General features: G+C 51.8%; 1 protein-coding gene across 7 annotated transcripts; it reads left to right on the top strand.

The window, feature by feature from the left end:
• The first annotated feature begins 292 nt into the window (after window positions 1–292).
• Window positions 293–17,540, top strand: NOM1 (nucleolar protein with MIF4G domain 1). Of its 7 annotated transcripts, none has more exons than XR_010406679.1 (12): window positions 293–1,276; window positions 2,816–2,943; window positions 4,642–4,837; window positions 7,969–8,292; window positions 10,004–10,114; window positions 10,863–11,030; window positions 11,820–11,941; window positions 12,714–12,846; window positions 13,389–13,520; window positions 15,043–15,152; window positions 15,715–15,970; window positions 16,210–17,540. XR_010406679.1 is itself a non-coding variant. In XM_054505123.2 (12 exons), exons 1-12 carry the CDS (start codon window positions 314–316, stop codon window positions 16,302–16,304), a joined length of 2,631 nt encoding a protein of 876 aa, XP_054361098.1. In that variant the 5' UTR covers window positions 293–313; the 3' UTR covers window positions 16,305–17,540. The 7 variants fall into 7 exon arrangements, 6 of the variants coding, with proteins under 6 accessions (XP_054361098.1, XP_054361099.1, XP_054361097.1 ...); XM_054505123.2 differs by having other exon boundaries at window positions 2,819–2,943; window positions 15,715–15,866; XM_054505124.2 differs by having other exon boundaries at window positions 10,869–11,030; window positions 15,715–15,866.
• The last annotated feature ends 617 nt before the right edge of the window (window positions 17,541–18,157 follow it).

The following is an 18,157-nucleotide window of genomic DNA, read 5'->3' as shown; positions in this document are numbered from 1 at the left end:
TTCCCTATGGATGTATGAGATGCAAACACGTCTGAAGAGTCACGCCCTGCAGACAACTAGGCTCACTTCTGTGGCAGGTCGCCAAGAGGCCGCTCTACCGTAAGCCGTCAGGTTTCATTCATGAAATGAGCACGTATTTGTGTCACGCCGTTACAAAGTTACAAAGTGTTCGGAGAGCAGGCGCCGTTGGCTCCCGGGCGGTTCCCTGCGCTGCCGCCCTCCCGCCAGCAGGGGGCGCCATCCCGCCCCGCGCAGCGCCCGCTGCCCGGAAGTCCCGCCCCGGCCGGAAGTCGGAGTAGGAGCATCCAGGAACATGGCCGCGTCCGCGAGTGCTGGGGGGGCGCGCCGGCGCGGCGGCCGGAGGCGGGGGCCCGATGGGCAGCAGGGACGCGGGGCACGCCGCGGGCCGGGGGGCGGCACAGGCGGGGCCCTGCGGCGGCTGAGGCTAGCGGTGGAGGAGTTCGTGCAGGCGAGCTCCGAGGGTGGGATCCCCGGCGGCCCCGCGGGGCCCCGGACGGGGGCGCGCGTGCGGCCGGGCGGCAGGAAAAGCCGCAGGGAGCTGAGGAGGGAGAAGCGGCACCGGAGGACGGCGCGCCGGCTTCAGAGCACTGCGGGCCGCGCGCAGGGCCCGGGTCCGGGCGGCGGCGGCGGCGGAGCGGGGGGAGCGAGCGGCCCCCGGGCGGACGGCCGGCCGCCGGCTCGTCGGGCCCCCCCGCCGCGGGACGGGCTGCGACCTCCCCAGGCCACGGGCGCCCGGGCCCGCACCGAGGCCAGAGGCCCCGCCGGGGCGACCAGGCCCCCTGCAGCTGCCGCTGCGGCTCGGAAACGGGCCCTTCTGGCGGCCAACGAGGAGGAGGACCGGCAGATCCGGAAGCTGGAGCGATGCCTCGGCTTGAACAAGCGCAGAAGGAAGGGTGACGGTAGCTCCGTGCCGCTTAGCTTTGCCCGCGATGGGCTCGACTACATCCTGGGAGCCCTGGAATCCGGAAAAAATAGTGGCTTGTATGGGAGCAGCGGTGAGGAGGAGGAGGAGGATGCCGGACAGACTGCCCCCGAAAGCGGCTTGGAGAGGGGCACCGAGGGTGAAGGGGAGGAGGAGGAGGAGGTGGAAGAAGAGAAGAACAAGCTGGGAGCAGAAACCGGAGCACAGGTCGAGGAAGAGGATGAGCAAAAAACAGCAGAAGGGAGGGCCACGTGGGAGAGGAACAAAAAGAGAGTCCGCTTTGCAGAAGAAAGGAGTGAACCTTCCTCTGAGGACTCTGACACAGCAGATCAGGTATCATGCGAACAACCTAAATTCTCCGGGGTTTTTCCTGAAATAACAAGTGATGGCAAGAGTGGGACAGAAGTGACCTATTGATGTATTGGTAGTTGTTGAGCCAAGTGTGGGTGAATTGGGTTATTATGTCTGTTTTGTTTTTTAATTTACATAATAAAGAGTTCAAGGAGGAAACCTCTCTAAAGATCTTTTTATCCCAGAAAGTTAATGGCCTTCCCACTGATTGTCCTAAGGTGGTATCTCCTTCATTCCGTGTTACTGCCTCATTGTCCAAACCTGACTTTGAATGCCCTCCCCCTTTGCTCTGTTCCCACCGCCGATGTGTACCGCAAGGACATCAGGACCCCCTACCGGGCTCTGCCCTCGCCTAGTCCTTCTCCTGTCCAGCTACTCCTGCAGTGAATCTTTGAAACACAGAGCTAGTCAATTAACGCTCCCTTGCATAAAGCCGTACATTGAAGATCAAGTTCAAAATCCATGACAGAGCAGTCAGGGCCTTCATGGGCGGGCCCCTTGCTATTAAAATAGCTTCACCTCGGCATGCACCTGACAGGCAACCTTGTGACTGCACGCACGTCCTTCCTCACATCTCATCTGCCCCTAAGTATATGTATTCCTTCTGCCTGCACGGTCCCTCCTCATCTTCTCACTGTTTGTGCTTATCTGTTCACGTCAGACAGATCTGGGAGTCTTTCCCACCTTAAGTATATGAACTAACTGGCTTTCGTTTCTGGCCTGTGCCTTAGCAGCAGGCACTTCTCGAGCAGTGTTAAACTGCTGTCAGCTCCTCTCTTAGAACTTCTGTTTTGGACTGTTCCTAACTTTTCTTTCACAGCCTGTTGAGGTGTAATTAGCATACAGTTTGAACTAATGGGTGTCTCAAGGGCAACGGTTTCTATGTACATAAATGTGATTTCTCCAACTAAGTTTAAACTCCCTAACAGCATGGATCATGCCTTACAAATGTTTGTCTCCTAAAGCCCTCACTTAGGTGCCCAGGGAGGGTTGGTACGATACCAGTGGTAATGATTTGTAACCTTGCACGTGGATGATCTAGGACATAGTGAGCAATGGATTGATTTTGATTTTGTCATGTATACTTACGTGTTAGTTTTGAACAAGTTTGAAGTTATTTTAGGACACTCCTCCTCCAGAACCGGTGGTGCGTGTAATTGAGGTGTTCCTGTACTGCTGTGCTGGCCATAAATCGAGCCTGGGCAAGTGCAGAGGGGAGAGCTCTGGTGGGCAGCTGCCGGGGGGCGCGGCCAGGTCTGAAGAGGCACAGAGTGGAGAACAGGATGAGAACACACTCTGATAGTCACGGCAAGGGTGACCCCCCGCGGGCTGGTGAGGGGAGCCCTCGCTCAGGACTCCCCAGGGCACTCGGGGAATTTTTTATGTGGATTAAGTCACAGTGGTCAGTCAGTAGTTACAACTTCTGCCCGTCCTTGGGACTCTGATACGTAAATATGAACGTAGCAGGCAGAGAAGAGGAACTTGTTCAGTGTTAAATTTTTGTAATTCTGTCCTTTCAAGCAGAGTCTTTGTGAAAACAACGGCAAGTACATCCCCCCTCACGTGAGGCAAGCTGAGGAAACAGCGGGTGGTCAGAAAAAGGAGGGACTGGAGAGACTGCAGAAACACGTCAGAGGTCTGATCAACAGGTAACCTCGCCCATTGCCATCCCATGCTGTGCCAAGAGCCCATCTGTTTATTCTAAACTTACAGAAACTTTCCCAGGAATTAGACTGTAAGCGATGGGGTGGCGGGGCTGTGGTGGTTGATCGGCCCCTCTCTGTTTCTGTCCTGCTGTGGCCAGGTCTGTCCCCTGAAAAGCAGGAAGCCCACCTTTTCCATTTGGTACTTTGAACCCTTCAGAGTCTGAAAGCCATGCAGGTGCCCTCGTGGTTGTTCTGAGAAGTCCCAGGAACAGGGCTGGCAGGGCCTGTCCTCCCCCTGCGGTGGCACTCTGGCCCAGGAATGTGGTCTGCGGCCCCCTTTGCTCATTCCTTGTGGTAGCACGTGTGTGCGTCCTCTGCAGCAGGAAGCATCAGGTCCCTGCCCACAGTGAAGACAGGACCTTCCCAGCACCACATGGCTTTCCTGCTAGCCTTTGTGGCCACACCCAGTCCTCCCCGCCGAACCCACTGCTTTGTTTTGAAAACAAAACACTCTTTCCAGAGCGCCTGGGTGGCTCAGTCAGTTGAGCGTCTGACTCTTGATTTCGGCTCAGGTCATGACCTTAGGGTCCTGAGATCGAGCCCCACGTCGGTCTCTGCACTCAGCGGGAGTCTGCTTAAGATGCTGTCTTCCTGGGGCGCCTGGGTGGCTCAGTCGGTTAAGCGTCTGCCTTCAGCTCAGGTCCTGATCCCAGGGTCCTGGGATTGAGTCCTGCATCGGGCTCCTTGCTCGGCGGGGAGTCTGCTTCTCCCTCTCCCCCTGCTGATCCCCTTGCTTATGCTGTCAAATAAATAAATAAAATATTAAAAAAAAGAAAAGATGCGGTCTTCCTCTCCCTCTGCCCCTCCCCCGCACTCACTCCTGTGGGCACTTGCAGTCTCTTTCTCTCAAATAAATAGATCTTTTAAAAAAAACTTTTTTAAGATGTTGAGAGAGAGAGAGTGAGTGCACATGTGTGCACACGAGTGAGGGAGAAGGGGCAGAGGGAGAGGGACAAGCAGACTCCCCCGCTGAGCAGGGAGCCCGACGCGGGACTTGATCCCAGGGCCCCAGGATCATGACCTGAGCCGAAGGCAGATGCTTAACTGACTGAGCCACCCAGGCGCCCCTAAAAAAATTTAGAAACAAAAACAGAACACTGTACATCCTCGACTTTTACCAAACATGCATGCTGTTTGAATGCTCAGTGTTCGCATAGGTGCAGCGATAGTCTTCCAGGTGCATATCCATCCTTCCCCTCTACCAAGTGGAGCAACCTTTTCTCAGTGTGGGAACTAAAGATTTTTATGCTGGCCACTAGCCAAAAAGTGGAAAAGTTGGACTTTTTCCCAACAGCACATACTGATGTGCTAAGTAAGGATGCTTCCCTGCCTCTGCCTGGGAGCCTGGATCAGGATTCCAGTGGACTGTCATCATCGCAGTCTCCGTGGTCTTAAGGGGTCCTGTGTGTGCTTCCCCAGGGCCAAGTTTCAAGTGGAAAGACAGCATTTGGGGAACTGCAGGATTCCAGAGGATTAGGGGCTATTACGGCCAGTATATGCTGGGTTATCGGGCGAGATAAAAGCTGTTCATGGCTTAAATGTGAATGTGACATAGGGGGTATTGGTAGTATTGATGACTCGCGTTTTTTGAACTCGACCTAAAACCTCATTCCTGATGTGAGGCGCGCTGCCATTCTGCAGGTTGAGTGAGCCGAGCATGGCCTCCGTAAGCGGGCAGCTGGAGGGGCTGTACATGGCCCACAGCCGGAAGGACATGAACGACACCCTGACGGACGCCCTCCTGAGCGCCTGTGCCCCGGACACCGCCATGCCCAGCAGGCTGGTGATGGAACACGTGCTCCTGCTCAGCGTTCTCCACCACACGGTCGGGATTGAGGTAGGGCTCCCTTCCCCTGCGCTGTGCGTCACGGTGGGCTCCATATGGTGGGTCGTGTGTGTCTCTGTCACGTGAACACTTGATTTTGCGTTTGGTCCATTCTAACGTGCCTTCATCACTTATTTTTCTCTGGACTGACATTTTGGACTTGCCTTCATGTGCTTCGTATTCCAACTCTAACAGGGACTTGTTTCAGATATTCGGAACACAGTGCTCCCGATGGTGTTACTACTCGGGTATTCATGCTGGGTGGAGAGCACTCTTTCGGAAGTGAGAAGGCCAGCAGCACGGGAGGTAAACCCAGATTTAATTAAGTGAGGGACACCTGTGACAGGGCTGAGGCTCGGGGCCGCCTGCGCCCCCTCCAGATGGGCCCGGACCCTCCCTCCCGCGCCCTCCTCTGTGAAGCGGGGCCTTTATCAGGACTCAGTCGGGCCGCGCACATAAAGCACCTGCATGATGCCTGGTACCAGATAGGTGCTGCCAAGCGAGTCCTTGTCCCCCTTCATCTTGTGCCCTTTGTCCTTGCTCAGTGGCCCTCTGGGTTAGCGTCAGGGAGGCTGTGTGGTGCTGGCTCTGGTTCTGATAGAAAGGCGTCTTCTGTCACCTCATACGGTGAGTCACAGCCTCCAAGCATTGTTCCGTCCCCCGGTGTGGCCTTTCCCAGGGTTGTTGGAGGAAACCGCTCTCATCGCAGGACTTTATACTGAGGCTCGGGAATGAATGGACGATTCGTGAGTAGGGCTTCCTTGTCCCAGGTGACGTTCATACAGAAGAACTCACTGACCCTGTGGGTCTTTCTGTGGGGCAGTATCTTTCATGGTGGTTTGGTTTCTTTGCTTCCTGATCACCCTCCCCCCCGGAGAGGACAGCCTGGCCCTTGGGGAGGTGGGCACACTTGTGCCTCCCTTCCTCCTGTCCTCTCAGTTCCCGGCAGGGCCCGGAGAGCAGGTGGGCAGCCGCACTTCACACCCACAGCAGAGCCTGGGGGAACCGTGCGCTGAGCCACGTGGCAGCTGCAGACCCGTCTGGAGCTGTTGTCAGTACCCAGGTCTGCACTCTTTTCCCCTCGTTCTGTTCGTCGTTGCTCCCAGAACTCACTGGAGTCTTGCAGAGCAGGCCTGCGCAGGGCTCACTTTAACGGCCACAGACTTGCTAGACTCCGTGTCCTCCGTGCCGCTAGAGGTTCTGCCATGAAAGCGGTGCGTGATGTGGGGAGACGTCGCCTGCGGCTGCCACAAGGCCCCTGTCACCTGGCAGTCTCTGCGCCAGTGTCTTCCTGTGTAGCGTCGGTTTAGCGGGTTCTACATGCAGCGAGCGTATTCGGGGCCTTGGCCTATAGGAAGTGCTAGTCATCCTAACTTCTGCCTGAAGCGGGAAGTTTTCAGGTTGAAAGTCTCTTCTCCTCACAGCCTGTCCTGTCCCTGCAGGCTACATCGCTCTCCGTAGACAACTTTGGAACCAGGCTTTCCCATCTAGCAGCAGTCACAGCCTGTGAGGTTTGGAAGGTGCCGATTCTAGGATCTTCTGGGTGTTGGGAGGTGGGGACAGAGAGACACAGGCCCCGAGTCTTCTGGGCAGCAGGACTCTCCTCTGTGACGTCTGTGCCAGCTGTTTAGAGAATCTCCCTTCTGAAGCAATTGTTTTATTTCTAAGAGCTGTCCTCATTTTCACATAAGACACTGCGAGTCTCTTCTCTTCGTTATGAAGTGTGACAGAGTCACCGGATGCCATTCCTGGTGCCCCGGGAGTGCCATGATTCAGTGCCATTATTAGAGGGCTTTAAGAGCACCCCCCGTCCTCCCGCCTCACGCCGTGTACTTCGTAATCAAGAGGATTCTCATAGGGACAGTAGTTTGAGTTACAGTAAGAGCTGTAGGCCCTGACCGCCCACAACATGCAGGGATTCACTGGACTTGAACACAGGAGGTTATTGGTCCTCCTTATTCAAGCCTCTGCTAACAGCGCGAAGGACATCTGAGCTGACTCGTTCCATGGGAAGCTGTTACGGTAGTTGGCTAACAGGGCCCACTAGCACTTCTAGCGGGTGACGCGCTCCCGGGACTAGTGCCAGCATGCTGCTTGCAGTTCTATGAGAAAAACTTGCTCACGGGAATTCATGGAAGGGGAGAGTCTAGCGAAGCCCATGTTGTCAGTTACTGAACTGCTTCTCAGTCATTTAGAAATAAAAATCAGGTCTGTGCAGATCTGTGTTAAATTCCCCAAGTCAGAATTAATGTATATTCTCAAGTAACTTCAGCAACATGAACGTTATTCGTATTTTTAAATGTTATCCTAAGTAGGGGCGTCTGGCTGTCTCAGTCGGTGGTGCGTGGGACTCTTAATCTCAGGGCTGTAAGTTCCAGCACCATGTTGAGTGTGCAGATTACTGAAAAATAACATGTTAAAAAATAGAAGTCATACTAAGTTATATTTTATTTTGAAGATACTAACTGGAATCTAAAGTTTTAAAGAATGCTAACATAATTATTCTACTCATGTGATTGAAAACATACCTATATATGTTTTATGCCTGAATTTTTCTTGCTATCTGCAGAGTTCTGATTTCTCTTCAGGTCATATTTGAGTACAGTATTCTTCCTCGTCCACGTTTCAGGTGGTCATTTCGTGGCCGGTGTGCTGACGTCCCTCCCTGCCAGCACCGAGCCCCCTGCTTCTGTCCCCCTTCAGCCTTAACTTGAGCTGGAGAAATGAGTGTTGTTCATAGCAGTACATTTTTAGAGCTGTAGGTGTGTTCTTGACATTTTTAATAATTTTATTTTTTTAAGGAACCAGAATGGCTGCTGGCCAAAAATACGACCGTGTTGATGATAAAGACCAGAGGATGTACTCGGGTTTGGGAGCCGCGGCAGATCACCGTGGGCCATTCGCTGTGGCCTTCTCCCACGTGTATAGCGCTGTACATTCAGACTTCGGTTTTTAGAGTTCATGCCATGTTGGGGTTTATACCCTACTGTTTGTATATTTTATGTGTCAGCTTAAAAAAAGCACTGATTTTTTTCAACATACATCTTAGCTTGTTGAAAGAGGAAGAAGGATCCCTGTGAATAGCTGCTAACGTCTGGTTTTTACATGTTTGCAGTGATACTTTTTCTGCCTTCTTTGTCCAGGTCGGTGCTCACTTTTTGGAGGCCGTGGTGAGGAGGTTTGACGCCATCTATAAGAATGGAGGTGAAGGGAAGGAGTGTGAGAACTTGCTCACCATCGTCGCCCATTTGTATAACTTCCACGTGGTACAGGCTTGCCTGGTCTTCGACGTTTTGAAAAAACTTATCGGAACATTCACAGAAAAAGATATTGAACTGACCCTGTTAATGCTGAAAAACGTGGGCTTTTTGTTGAGAAGAGATGATGCTTTGTCACTTAAGGAACTGATCGTGGAGGCCCAGGCCAAAGCCAGCGAGGCCAGTGGCAAGTTCCAGGACCAGACCAGGGTACGCCTGACCTGCTGCCTGAGTGCTCACACATTGACCAGAGCTTAAAAATAAGTATTTGGGGTAAAATTGCATTTAATTTCTTAGTGATCCCCATTGTCTTCTGCCTCATCAGGTTTTGTGGCTTTATCATGAATCCGTATGTGAGTGAACTTTGGTTTTCTGCTAAGAACTCAGGTATTCTGTGAATTGAAGAATCCATTCCTTTAACGTTGATGCATTCAAACAATATTTACTGAGGAGGGCTGTGTGGCATATGGGCCTCAGGCATCAGCACTCTTGGATTTTCCGCTCTGCTGCTTAACAGTGATGGGCCCTGGGTCTTCCAAGCCTTGGTTTCCCCATCGAGGAAGTGGGGGCTGATTGTGGCTCCCACCTTACCTGCCGGTTGACAGGCATGGGCGAGCCCTGGGAAGCCCACAGGGGAGAAGAGGACGTCACTAGGAACAAGAGAAGTGTTCTGTCAGGAGCCTACGGGGGAGCAGGGCAGGAGGAACGGGCAGAGGCTGGCCTCAGGAGGCCTTGTAAACCCTTTCAGGGGCTTGGGATTTTAAGAGGCCCTACCTGAAGAGAGCTGAGCAGGTAAATGACGTATGCTGTTTCCATGGCACTTTACACCAAGAAAAGGGGGAGGTGGGCGGGGCGGGGAGACGCCACCACAGTGGTCTGGCAGGGAGCCTTAGCATCGTAGCAGTGGGTGTGGGGTTAGGAGTTAGAGGTGACCGGAGGGCGTGGGCTGGAGGGAAGGGCGGTGTGAAGGGCAGGAAGGGCCAGGGTTACCCCTGGTGGACAGCAGGGCAGTAGGAGGAGACAGACTCAGGAGGAAAACAGGCCCGCTCTGGAAATCCTGAAATGAAGAGGTGCGGTCTCAGGATCTGTGCAGGCTGGGGAACTGCTAGCGTGCAGTGGGGTGTGGACAGAGCCCCGAGGTTTCAGAGCACCAGCATTCAGCTGTGTTGTCGAGGGGAAGAGGAACAGGACGAGGCTTCTGGAGCCAGGTCCCAGAGTGTCCCAAGGAAGCAGTTGTCCCTGGTTGAATGCTCAGAGGCCAGGCTTAAAACACGAAGTCAGCAGAGGCAGGAAGTAGCCTCTGTTGCCCAGGGATGGGGGGATGGGGAGTGCCCATGATAGGTTTGGGGTTTCTTCCTGGGGACGACGAAGATGTTCTGAAATTGATCCTGGTACCTGCACACCCCTGAACGTGCTCAGTGTGCACTTTTAAACAAGTGAGGTTTATGGTGTGTGAGTTAGATCTCAGTAAATAAGTATTTGGGGAAATCTCAGAGAAAGGTATGCAAAAATTCTTTTTTATTGTTTTTGCAACTTTTCTCTAATTATGACGCTTTCAATTTAAAAGTTAAAAAGGTAAGAAGGCCAGGAATGGGGAAGAAGTTGAAATATCATGTAACTAAAACCACGGGGGCAGGAGGGGTGCCAGGGGCGGTTCAGAGGTGTTGGGGGGCTGACTAGAGGACGTCCGATCTCGGGAGGTGCCCAGGGTCCCAGGGGAGGCCAGGTGGCACAATCATACTGAAATATGTGGTCCTGAACAGGAGGTCCTGTTGGCGGCGACTGTTTCCCTGGAAGACCATCTCTGGTTTACCATCGGCAGCAGTGGCCCTGTGCGTGGCCGGTGTAGTTCTTCCCAGGCAGAGGGTCCGTTGTTCGGGCTGTATGAAATAATGGTTTCTTCCGTTTTGTTTTCTTAAAGGTTCGGTTTATGCTGGAGACCATGTTGGTGCTGAAGAACAATGACATGCGTAAAATCCCGGGCTATGACCCCGAGCCTGTGGAGAAGCTCAGGAAGCTACAGAGAGCGTTGGTGAGGCCCTTGCCCTTCCTCATCTCCCGCTCCCGTGTCTGCATGGACTCGTGAAACTGTGGAAGGCAGTTGGAGCTCTAAGTCAGGTGCCGTGTCTGGTTACTAAGAGTTCCAGGATCCTGCCTGAGAGGAAATGTCCCATTTCTGTGCAGAGACCCTCGGAGTGGTCTGGGTGCGGGGCCGTCCTTCTGAATCCAGCGTTCCCAGCACTTAGCCTGTGGCCCTCAACTCGGCCGTGCAGTACAACTGACCGCTTTGAAGGAGGGCTCAGGCCGGGGTCCCACCCAGACCAGTGACGTCCACGTGGGGGTGCTGGGGGCTCACCTGTTGAAGCTCCCTGGGTACTCCTGATGTGGGGCCGCAGCCGAGACCCACCGCCATCCCCAGCCAGGGGGTCCCTCGGCCCTGGCTCTGGGCAGCTCTGGAATCGTTGGCTCGGCAAACCCCAGGCGCTCCTGGACAAGGTCTCACCACCAGCTCCAGGCAGCTCTCCTCGGGGCCTGCGTCCGAGCCTCCTCCCTGGTGTGACAGCTTTCCAAAGACAGCGGCATGTGGGGTGACAGACCCACAGACCTCAGACAGGAGCACTGAGTTTCCCTCCACCTGCGGCATTATTCCAAACTGGCTCACTGTCCCAGCTGTCAGGGACTCAGCACAATGTTCAGGGTCAGACGCGAGAGAAGCCCGAGGGTGACGGTGGTGCCCGCCAGGAGCCAACAGCACTGTTTGACTGGCTCCTTTCTGTCAGGTACAGAGCGCTAGCTCCGACACGGACACTCGGCTCCGCATCTCCTGGGATGGCATCCTGAGCGCCGAGCAGACCGGGCGCTGGTGGATCGTGGGGTCCGCGTGGAGCGGCGCTCCTATGATTGACAACAGTCAGCAGAAGGTCCTGGAGAAGCAGCCCTCGGGGACGGTATGAGAGCCCTGCGCGGTCCCCCGGTGTCCCGCGGCCTGCCCTGCAGGAGCCGCCTGATCCCTTGCACGTTACGAGATGTCCTGGCGTGCGTGTCTGCAGAGACTTTATGGAAACCCTTTGTTGTATGATACGATTCCATTCCATTTCTGTGGTTTCAGTCCCAAAATAGCATACGTAGAGGACTTAAAAGTGAGTGGAATGAGGGGAGCGTAGGAAAACCCGGACAGTCAGCTTGCAGACGGCAGCCTTGAGAGGTAGACAGTTTCCCAGGAGGTGTGGCTTCTGGTCTATTAGGCTCGGATTTCAAATTGTTGGAATTCTTTGTATTTCTTCGTATTTGATTATTAACTAAAGTCCATATGTTATTCAGATATCCTTCATTTTTCTCCTAATACCGTTTTTTGTCTCAGGATCCCATGTCACACCTTGTCGTCCTGGCTCTTCTGGCTGTGGCCACTTTTAATTTATGTCCTCATTGCCCGGACTGACAGGTCGTGCTGCTCCTGAGACGCTCCCCCGAATCAGGCGGTTTTCTCCTCTCGTGCCTTGCTTCGTCTCTTGCTTTGGTTTTCTCTTCATGGGAGTGTACCCAAGAATAAAGATTTAGCACTCACATACATGTATTTCCACGTAACTTAAAATTAATCTTCGTAACTTAGAATTAGTCTTCGGTAAAGCCATGGAGGAATACGTGTTCTCTTCTAGAAACTTCCTGATCACAGTAGACCAGAGTAACTCTTCCTTGAAGCATGCTTGTGGTCTGTGCCTAAATTGCTCCTCTTTCAGGTTAGCGGGAAGATGCTAGAACTTGCCCGAAAGCAGAGAATGAACACTGACGTCAGGAGAAACATTTTCTGTACAGTAATGACTAGTGAAGATTTTCTGGACGCGTTTGAGAAGCTTCTGAAGTAAGCATTAGTGCAAACACTTTGATTAGATGTTGTTTGAGAAATGCGCACAGTTGGGTTTTGCGTCCCGGAGGGTTGGGTCAGATGCTGCCCGGGGCAGCTGGGCTGTCCTCTCTCTCCTCCTTCCCTGGGTCCAGGCATGCACTAGTCAGCAGTCTTGCTCCTGCTGACTGGCCACTGGTAGTTCCAAAACATTTTCTGATATATTTTGATTAAAAGTATTAGGTGACCAACTGATTAGTGACAGTGACTGTTGGTTGTCTTAAATTGCTTAAAATTCTCATATTGAGGTTGTGTTTTTGATTACTTCTAAATTAAAATTTCCTGGTGTAGTTTCTGTAATTAGTTGTAAAAGGATATTAAAAAGGGGCGCCTGGGTGGCTCAGTCGTCAAGCGTCTGCCTTCGGCTCAGGTCATGATCCCGGGGTGCTGGGATCGAGTCCCGCATCCGGCTCCCTGCTCTGCGGGGAGCCTGCTTCTCCCTCTCCCCCTCCCCCTGCTTGTGTTGTGTCTCTCTGTCAAATAAATAAATAAAATCTTTAAAATAAATAAATAAATAAAAGGATATTAAAAGTACCTGTGTACCTTCACAAACTTTCTCAGCAAATCCGATAGTGATTCTCCTTTATGTGCTTCAGATGCAGAATACCCGGGCGCGAGGTGGGAGTCTTGTGACTCCCACCTCCTCTCCTCCATCCCCTTTGAACCAAACTGCCAGGCAGGATGTGCTCTCCTCACAGATGTCTCACTCCTCGCCGTCTCTGTTTTGCAGGCTTGGGCTGAAGGACCAGCAGGAGCGGGAGATCGTTCATGTCCTCGTGGATTGCTGCCTTCAGGAGAAAACCTTCAACCCTTTCTACGCATTCCTGGCTGGCAAGTTCTGTGAACACCACAGGAGGTTCCAGGTAACCCGCTAGCAGCCCGCCAAGTCATCTGTGCTCCGCTGTCTTCCTGGACATTCTCTCTGGCTCCGCTCACTGGGAACGAGCGCCGAGTGAGGCGTCCAGCCTGGGCCGAGCTCTGTGTGCAGGGGGACAGTCCCAGGGCCCACGCCCGCGGCCAGGCCCCCTCGGGGAGAGCAGGGGGGCGTTGCAGAGGCGGAGTGACCAGGGCAGAGGGTGCCGGGCCCTTTTCCTGTGGCAGAGGAGGGTGTCGTGTGGCCCCTGTCCCCGGGGGAGTGCCTCCTTATTCTTAGGTGGCACCAGCCTTCTCTGATCTTTCTCAACATTTCTGCCGGTTGGAGGGGAAAACCCTCAAGAGAAAGAAATTACTGTGGCACTGTGTGTAGGAATGGAGGGTGTGTTGCTCCTGGCTCATCCTGACTTGACTTTGAAGACACTACAAGCAGATGAGCGGTAGAATCCGTCTGGATTACGTCCTGAGCGACTTGTTCTAACAGTGGGCTGCATTGTGACTCTTCCTTCTTCTTTTTCAATTGTTCTATTAGATGACTTTCCAGTTCAGCATTTGGGATAAATTTCGGGACTTAGAAAATTTGCCAGCCACTAATTTCTCTAATTTGGTTCACCTGGTAGCCCACTTGTTGAAGACGAAATCACTTCCACTTTCTATTTTAAAGGTTTGTATCATGGATGAAATTATTAAAAGCAATGAAAATGATAGTATAATTGTTTATATTTGGTACCTTAAGAAAATGCCTTTCCTTAGATTCTGACTTACCTGGAAAGTGTGTTTGTAACGCCCTGGCCATCCTAGAAGGTAGCCAGCGTAGCTTGCCGCGTAAATGTACCGAGTAAACAAAGGCACGGTTACAGTTGTTCTGCTCATCTCCAAGAATCTCGTTTGCACTTTGGGTTCACATGGAGGTCCTAGTTCTCAATCCTCCATTGGCCGCTGCTAAGTCGGGAGGGGGATGGGGAGGCCTAGGAGCAGGTGAGCTGTGGTGCAGGACTCTCTGCTTCTCCCTCTGATGGGCGACCCCCCCGTACCCCAGCCCTGCCGTGTTTCTGCATCGCATCCGAGCCAGTGAGGTGCAGGTGCCCTGCTGTTGGTCTGGAGTGGACAGGAGAACCTAGACAGAGGATGTGGAGTCCAGGTGGCCGTCAGGCCTGGACAGCGGGACCACTGGGGCCTGGGCATCCTAAAAACGGGGACAGTGAGGGAAGCTGAGGGCCAGAGAGAGTGCTGGGCCCGGGCTTCTGTGCCTCGTGCTTCCTGACCTGCAGACGCTGCAGGTGTGGTCTCCTGTTTATGCGCTTGTGTCCGTCCACCAGGGCACTGAGGTGGGTTTGCTCTGTGCCTCTTTGGGGTGTGGGACTAGGTTTGGGCCACTGAGCCAAAAATGAGAGTACTATAAAGCGTGGAAAGGACATGCCTTCTCATTGCTGGACTAGATCTTGCTTGCAGTTCACTCAAGTTTTGAGCTCTGAATGGAAGAGGATACGGTGTTTCTCTAGATTCAGTAGAACCTGGAGATGTCCTTGAAGCTTGTCCCAGGGTCCTCGCTCCCCCCCCACCACCACCACCCATTCACAGGGCCCTCTCTGGTTCTCAGGCGTGCTTTGAACTCTTCCCTCAGATGGCACGTCTCTCATTTCACACACCGTCACCCTCCGTGTGGACAGCAGCATCCTGTCCCCACGCTCCGAATATCCTCTCACAGTTCTTTAAGTCAACATGAGTTTGAAATATATCCACATTAATATCTGTGATTCTGTTCTCTGATTTATCACTTCTGTGCAATATTGCATTGTGTAAGTGTATCAAAATTTATGTGTAATTCTTAGAGAACGTCTATGAGTTATTTTTCCACCTAGATCCAAATTTTCTATGTATGGTTTTAATTAGGGGGTAGTTTCTCTAAGGCATGGAGGTAAGTATGTTTCAGTTCTAGGATTAAATTCCTGATTCATGGAAACTCTGCAGGGGCAGGTTGCTCTCGACAGCGGTGTGCAAACCCCTCCGCTGTAGAGCGCACGAGACCCCGTGGCCCCACGCCCTTGCCCGCCCGCAGCACTTCATCTTCTGTAGCTGGAAACGGTCTCACTTAAAGGGGGCGGGTGATTTTTTACTCTATTTTTAGAAATTATTGAAAAAATTGACTAAACGTGACTTGTTCTGTCTGTCCTGACTCTGATTAGGTAGTTGAGTTCAGTGAATTGGATAAACCCAGAGTCCACTTTTTACGAAAAGTGTTACATATTCTCTTAATGGAAACAGAAGTTGAAGACCTTGGTTCAATTTTTGCAAGGTATGTTCCCAGCTTATTTTGTTAAAACATATGGAAAAGAGAAGAAGAGAATTATTTTCACTTATGTTGACTTAGAAAAAGCAAGGTTGTTACACATTCGGTGCAGCTTAATACCTTATTTTCAGTTTTCATTTTACGCGGATATCTTACGCATTCAATTTGGGGAACATGAAACTTGCCTAATAGCAAACTAATGATGATTTCTAACACGTAGAATATGTTGTTAAGCTCTTAATTGAGAATTCTATTTTTTTTTATTTTTATTTTTATTTATTTATTTGACAGGGAGAGAGATAGCGAGAGCAGGAACACAAGCAGGGGGAGTGGGAGAGGGAGAAGCAGGCTTCCTGCCGAGCAGGGAACCCGATGTGGGACTCAATCCCAGGACCCTGGGATCATGACCTGAGCCGAAGGCAGACGCTTAATGACTGAGCCACCCAGGCGCCCGAGAATTCTATTTTTAAAAGCAATTAGGTTATGCCTCCCAATTGGAGATTCCTAGAAACTGCAGTCTGGAGAGACTAGCTCATCACTGATGCACGTTTATGCGCCTCCCTTCCAGAGTGTCTGACAACCCAAAGCTGGGCTTGTTGAGAGAAGGTCTGAAGCTCTTCATCAGCCACTTCCTGTTGAGGAGCGCACAGGTGAACACAAGCGTGGAGGAGGCCAGCATGCTGAGAGAGAGGGCCGACCTTTCAACTAAGTTTCTGCAAGGCAAGGCTTCCCTGAGAATGTAGTCCAGGAAAGGAGAGGAGCGGGTGGTCATTTGTCTGAAAATGTCTTTTTAAACCCAAAAGGCTCATTACTCGGACGACCAGGTGTGTAAGCTTGGTGGAGCTAGGCCACAGTCTGTTGTGTTTAAGATACTATGTTTTAGATAGTTTCTAAATTCAAGGTTATATTGTATTTTTTAAACTGTTTTCACCTATCTAGTTGTAGAACGGGGTGGGGAGAACACAGGGAGGGAAGGACAGGCAGACGCCAAGCAGGTTCTCTAAGCAGAGACTGGCTGGGGTGCGGGTGGGATCCCGTGTGTGATGGTCTTATTTTTTAATAGACAAACAGTCCACTAGAGGGTGCAGTTATAAAGAAATTGACGGCGTTTTTTATCTTCGTTATGTGTTGACTTGGAGTTCAAAAACCACCAGTTAAATGTGGTACCTGGTGTTTGACTGATTATTTCAAATACTGGGAGTGCAAGTGTGTTGCAGAAGTGAACAGTTGACGTACACTGCGTGGTACGTGCAGAAGCTGCCCACCGGCACTTGCCCGAACTTTTGACGTGGCGAAGGACGCCTCCTGCGTGTGTCCGTCACTCACACGCATCGGCTCCAGGGTGTGAAACACGGTACTAAGCAATTCTGGAGTCGCCAGACAGATACCGGATGCGTGATGGGTGTGCGTCTGAGCTAGGTTCTAGGAGGAGTGCGTGCGAATAAAACAGAACTGCCGCCGGCGAGGAACGGACGTTTAGCTAGTGAAGACACGCCCCACGAGTCCCGTCAACTCTGGCTGGTTCTGAGAAGGCATAGATCGACGAACGTCTGTTCTCCAGCTCTTAGACTTTGCTTCTCTGTCTTAAATGCTGCGAACTTGAGTTAAATGTCACCTCAGTTACTGAAAAGTCATCAAAATGTGTGTGTAGAGTAGGATTTTCTGCAGCATCCACACATGCCCGGCAGCTCACGGTCCCGCAGAGTGGTCACTTGGCCTGAGTGAGGCCGCTCCCGCGCAAGCTCCCCTTTGTCGCAGACTTTCAAACACTATCTTTACATGGCCCGACAGCAGTGTGTGTTTAGAAATGACCACGTGAAGTCGTGAGCGTCTCCGTGTGCGCCCTAAACTAATGGCTCAAGTCTTGAACGCACAAGGAACACAGACGCCTGTTGGCTGGCCTCCCCCGTGCCTGTCGAGCCCACTGACGGCCACACCACACCCATGCCTTCCAGCCGGTTCTGAACCTCGTCAGCAGAGAACAGCGCGCGCTACCCGAGAGCCCCCACTTTCTCTGCGGGAGCGGTCCGTTCTAATCCAGGTGCCTGCCTCCGCTGAAGGCCAGCACAGCGTCCTGCATCCAGAAGTCTGGCTCGGAAGGAAAATGCACCAGTCGAGCTAGACTGCGTGCTTACTGACACAGTCGACTTGCATTTGGTGCAAGCTCCCACTTCCTCGAAGACTCACGGAACTGACCTGAGGCCACTCACTGTGGGGGCGGCCACTAAGACCGAGAAGGACGGTCCCCCCATCCCTGACGTTCACTGAACCTAGTTGGGGGCTTGGCTGAGCTCAGGCCGGTTTTTTGCAGAAGATAAACTTGTGTCAACTGAATTTTTATTTTTATATTGTCTTTTATTATTAAAACAATAAAAATGTTTTTCTGCCATGGAATATACTTGTGACTTAATTCCTAATGTCCTGGTCTTGCATGTATTATATGACAGGTTCTCCATAAATTTGTCCTTTTTGTAAAAGCCCTTTTTAACAGCAAAATATCGTGACTTATCACATGTTACTAAGTATGCTTTCAGTAAATAATTCTGTCTTGACCAAAAGCTACTGTGAATTCAGATTTGTTTTTGTTTTTGTTTTTGTTTTTAAAGATTTTATTTATTTATTTGACAGAGAGAGACACAGCGAGAGAGAGAACACAAGCAGGGGGAGTGGGAGAGGGAGAAGCAGGCTCCCCGCAGAACAGGGAGCCCGATGCGGGACTCGATCCCAGGACCCCGGGATCATGACCTGAGCCGAAGGCAGTCGCTTAACCAACTGAGCCACCCAGGCGCCCCCAGATTTGTTTTTAAATATATAGGATTTTAAAATGTATTACAATAACAGTATTTAAAAAATACTGCCATCAGTGCTTGGTGTATATGTAAATTTTTGGACTTCTTATGATGCAGGTTGAGAACTGCTGTTCTGTTGATAGAATTTCTGAAAAGACTCTTTTAGGGGATTTCATCTTTTTTTTTCCCTTTAAGTAATCTCTGCATCCAACCTGGGGCTTG

The sequence above is a fragment of the Mirounga angustirostris genome, unplaced genomic scaffold (genome assembly GCF_029215605.1).
Source record: "Mirounga angustirostris isolate CCGP_5_RB_7025 unplaced genomic scaffold, mMirAng1.0.hap1 SCAF_12, whole genome shotgun sequence".
Taxonomy (NCBI): domain Eukaryota; kingdom Metazoa; phylum Chordata; class Mammalia; order Carnivora; family Phocidae; genus Mirounga; species Mirounga angustirostris.
The sequence above is the reverse complement of the archived record's forward strand: the minus strand, read 5'-3'. Positions and strand labels throughout refer to the sequence as shown.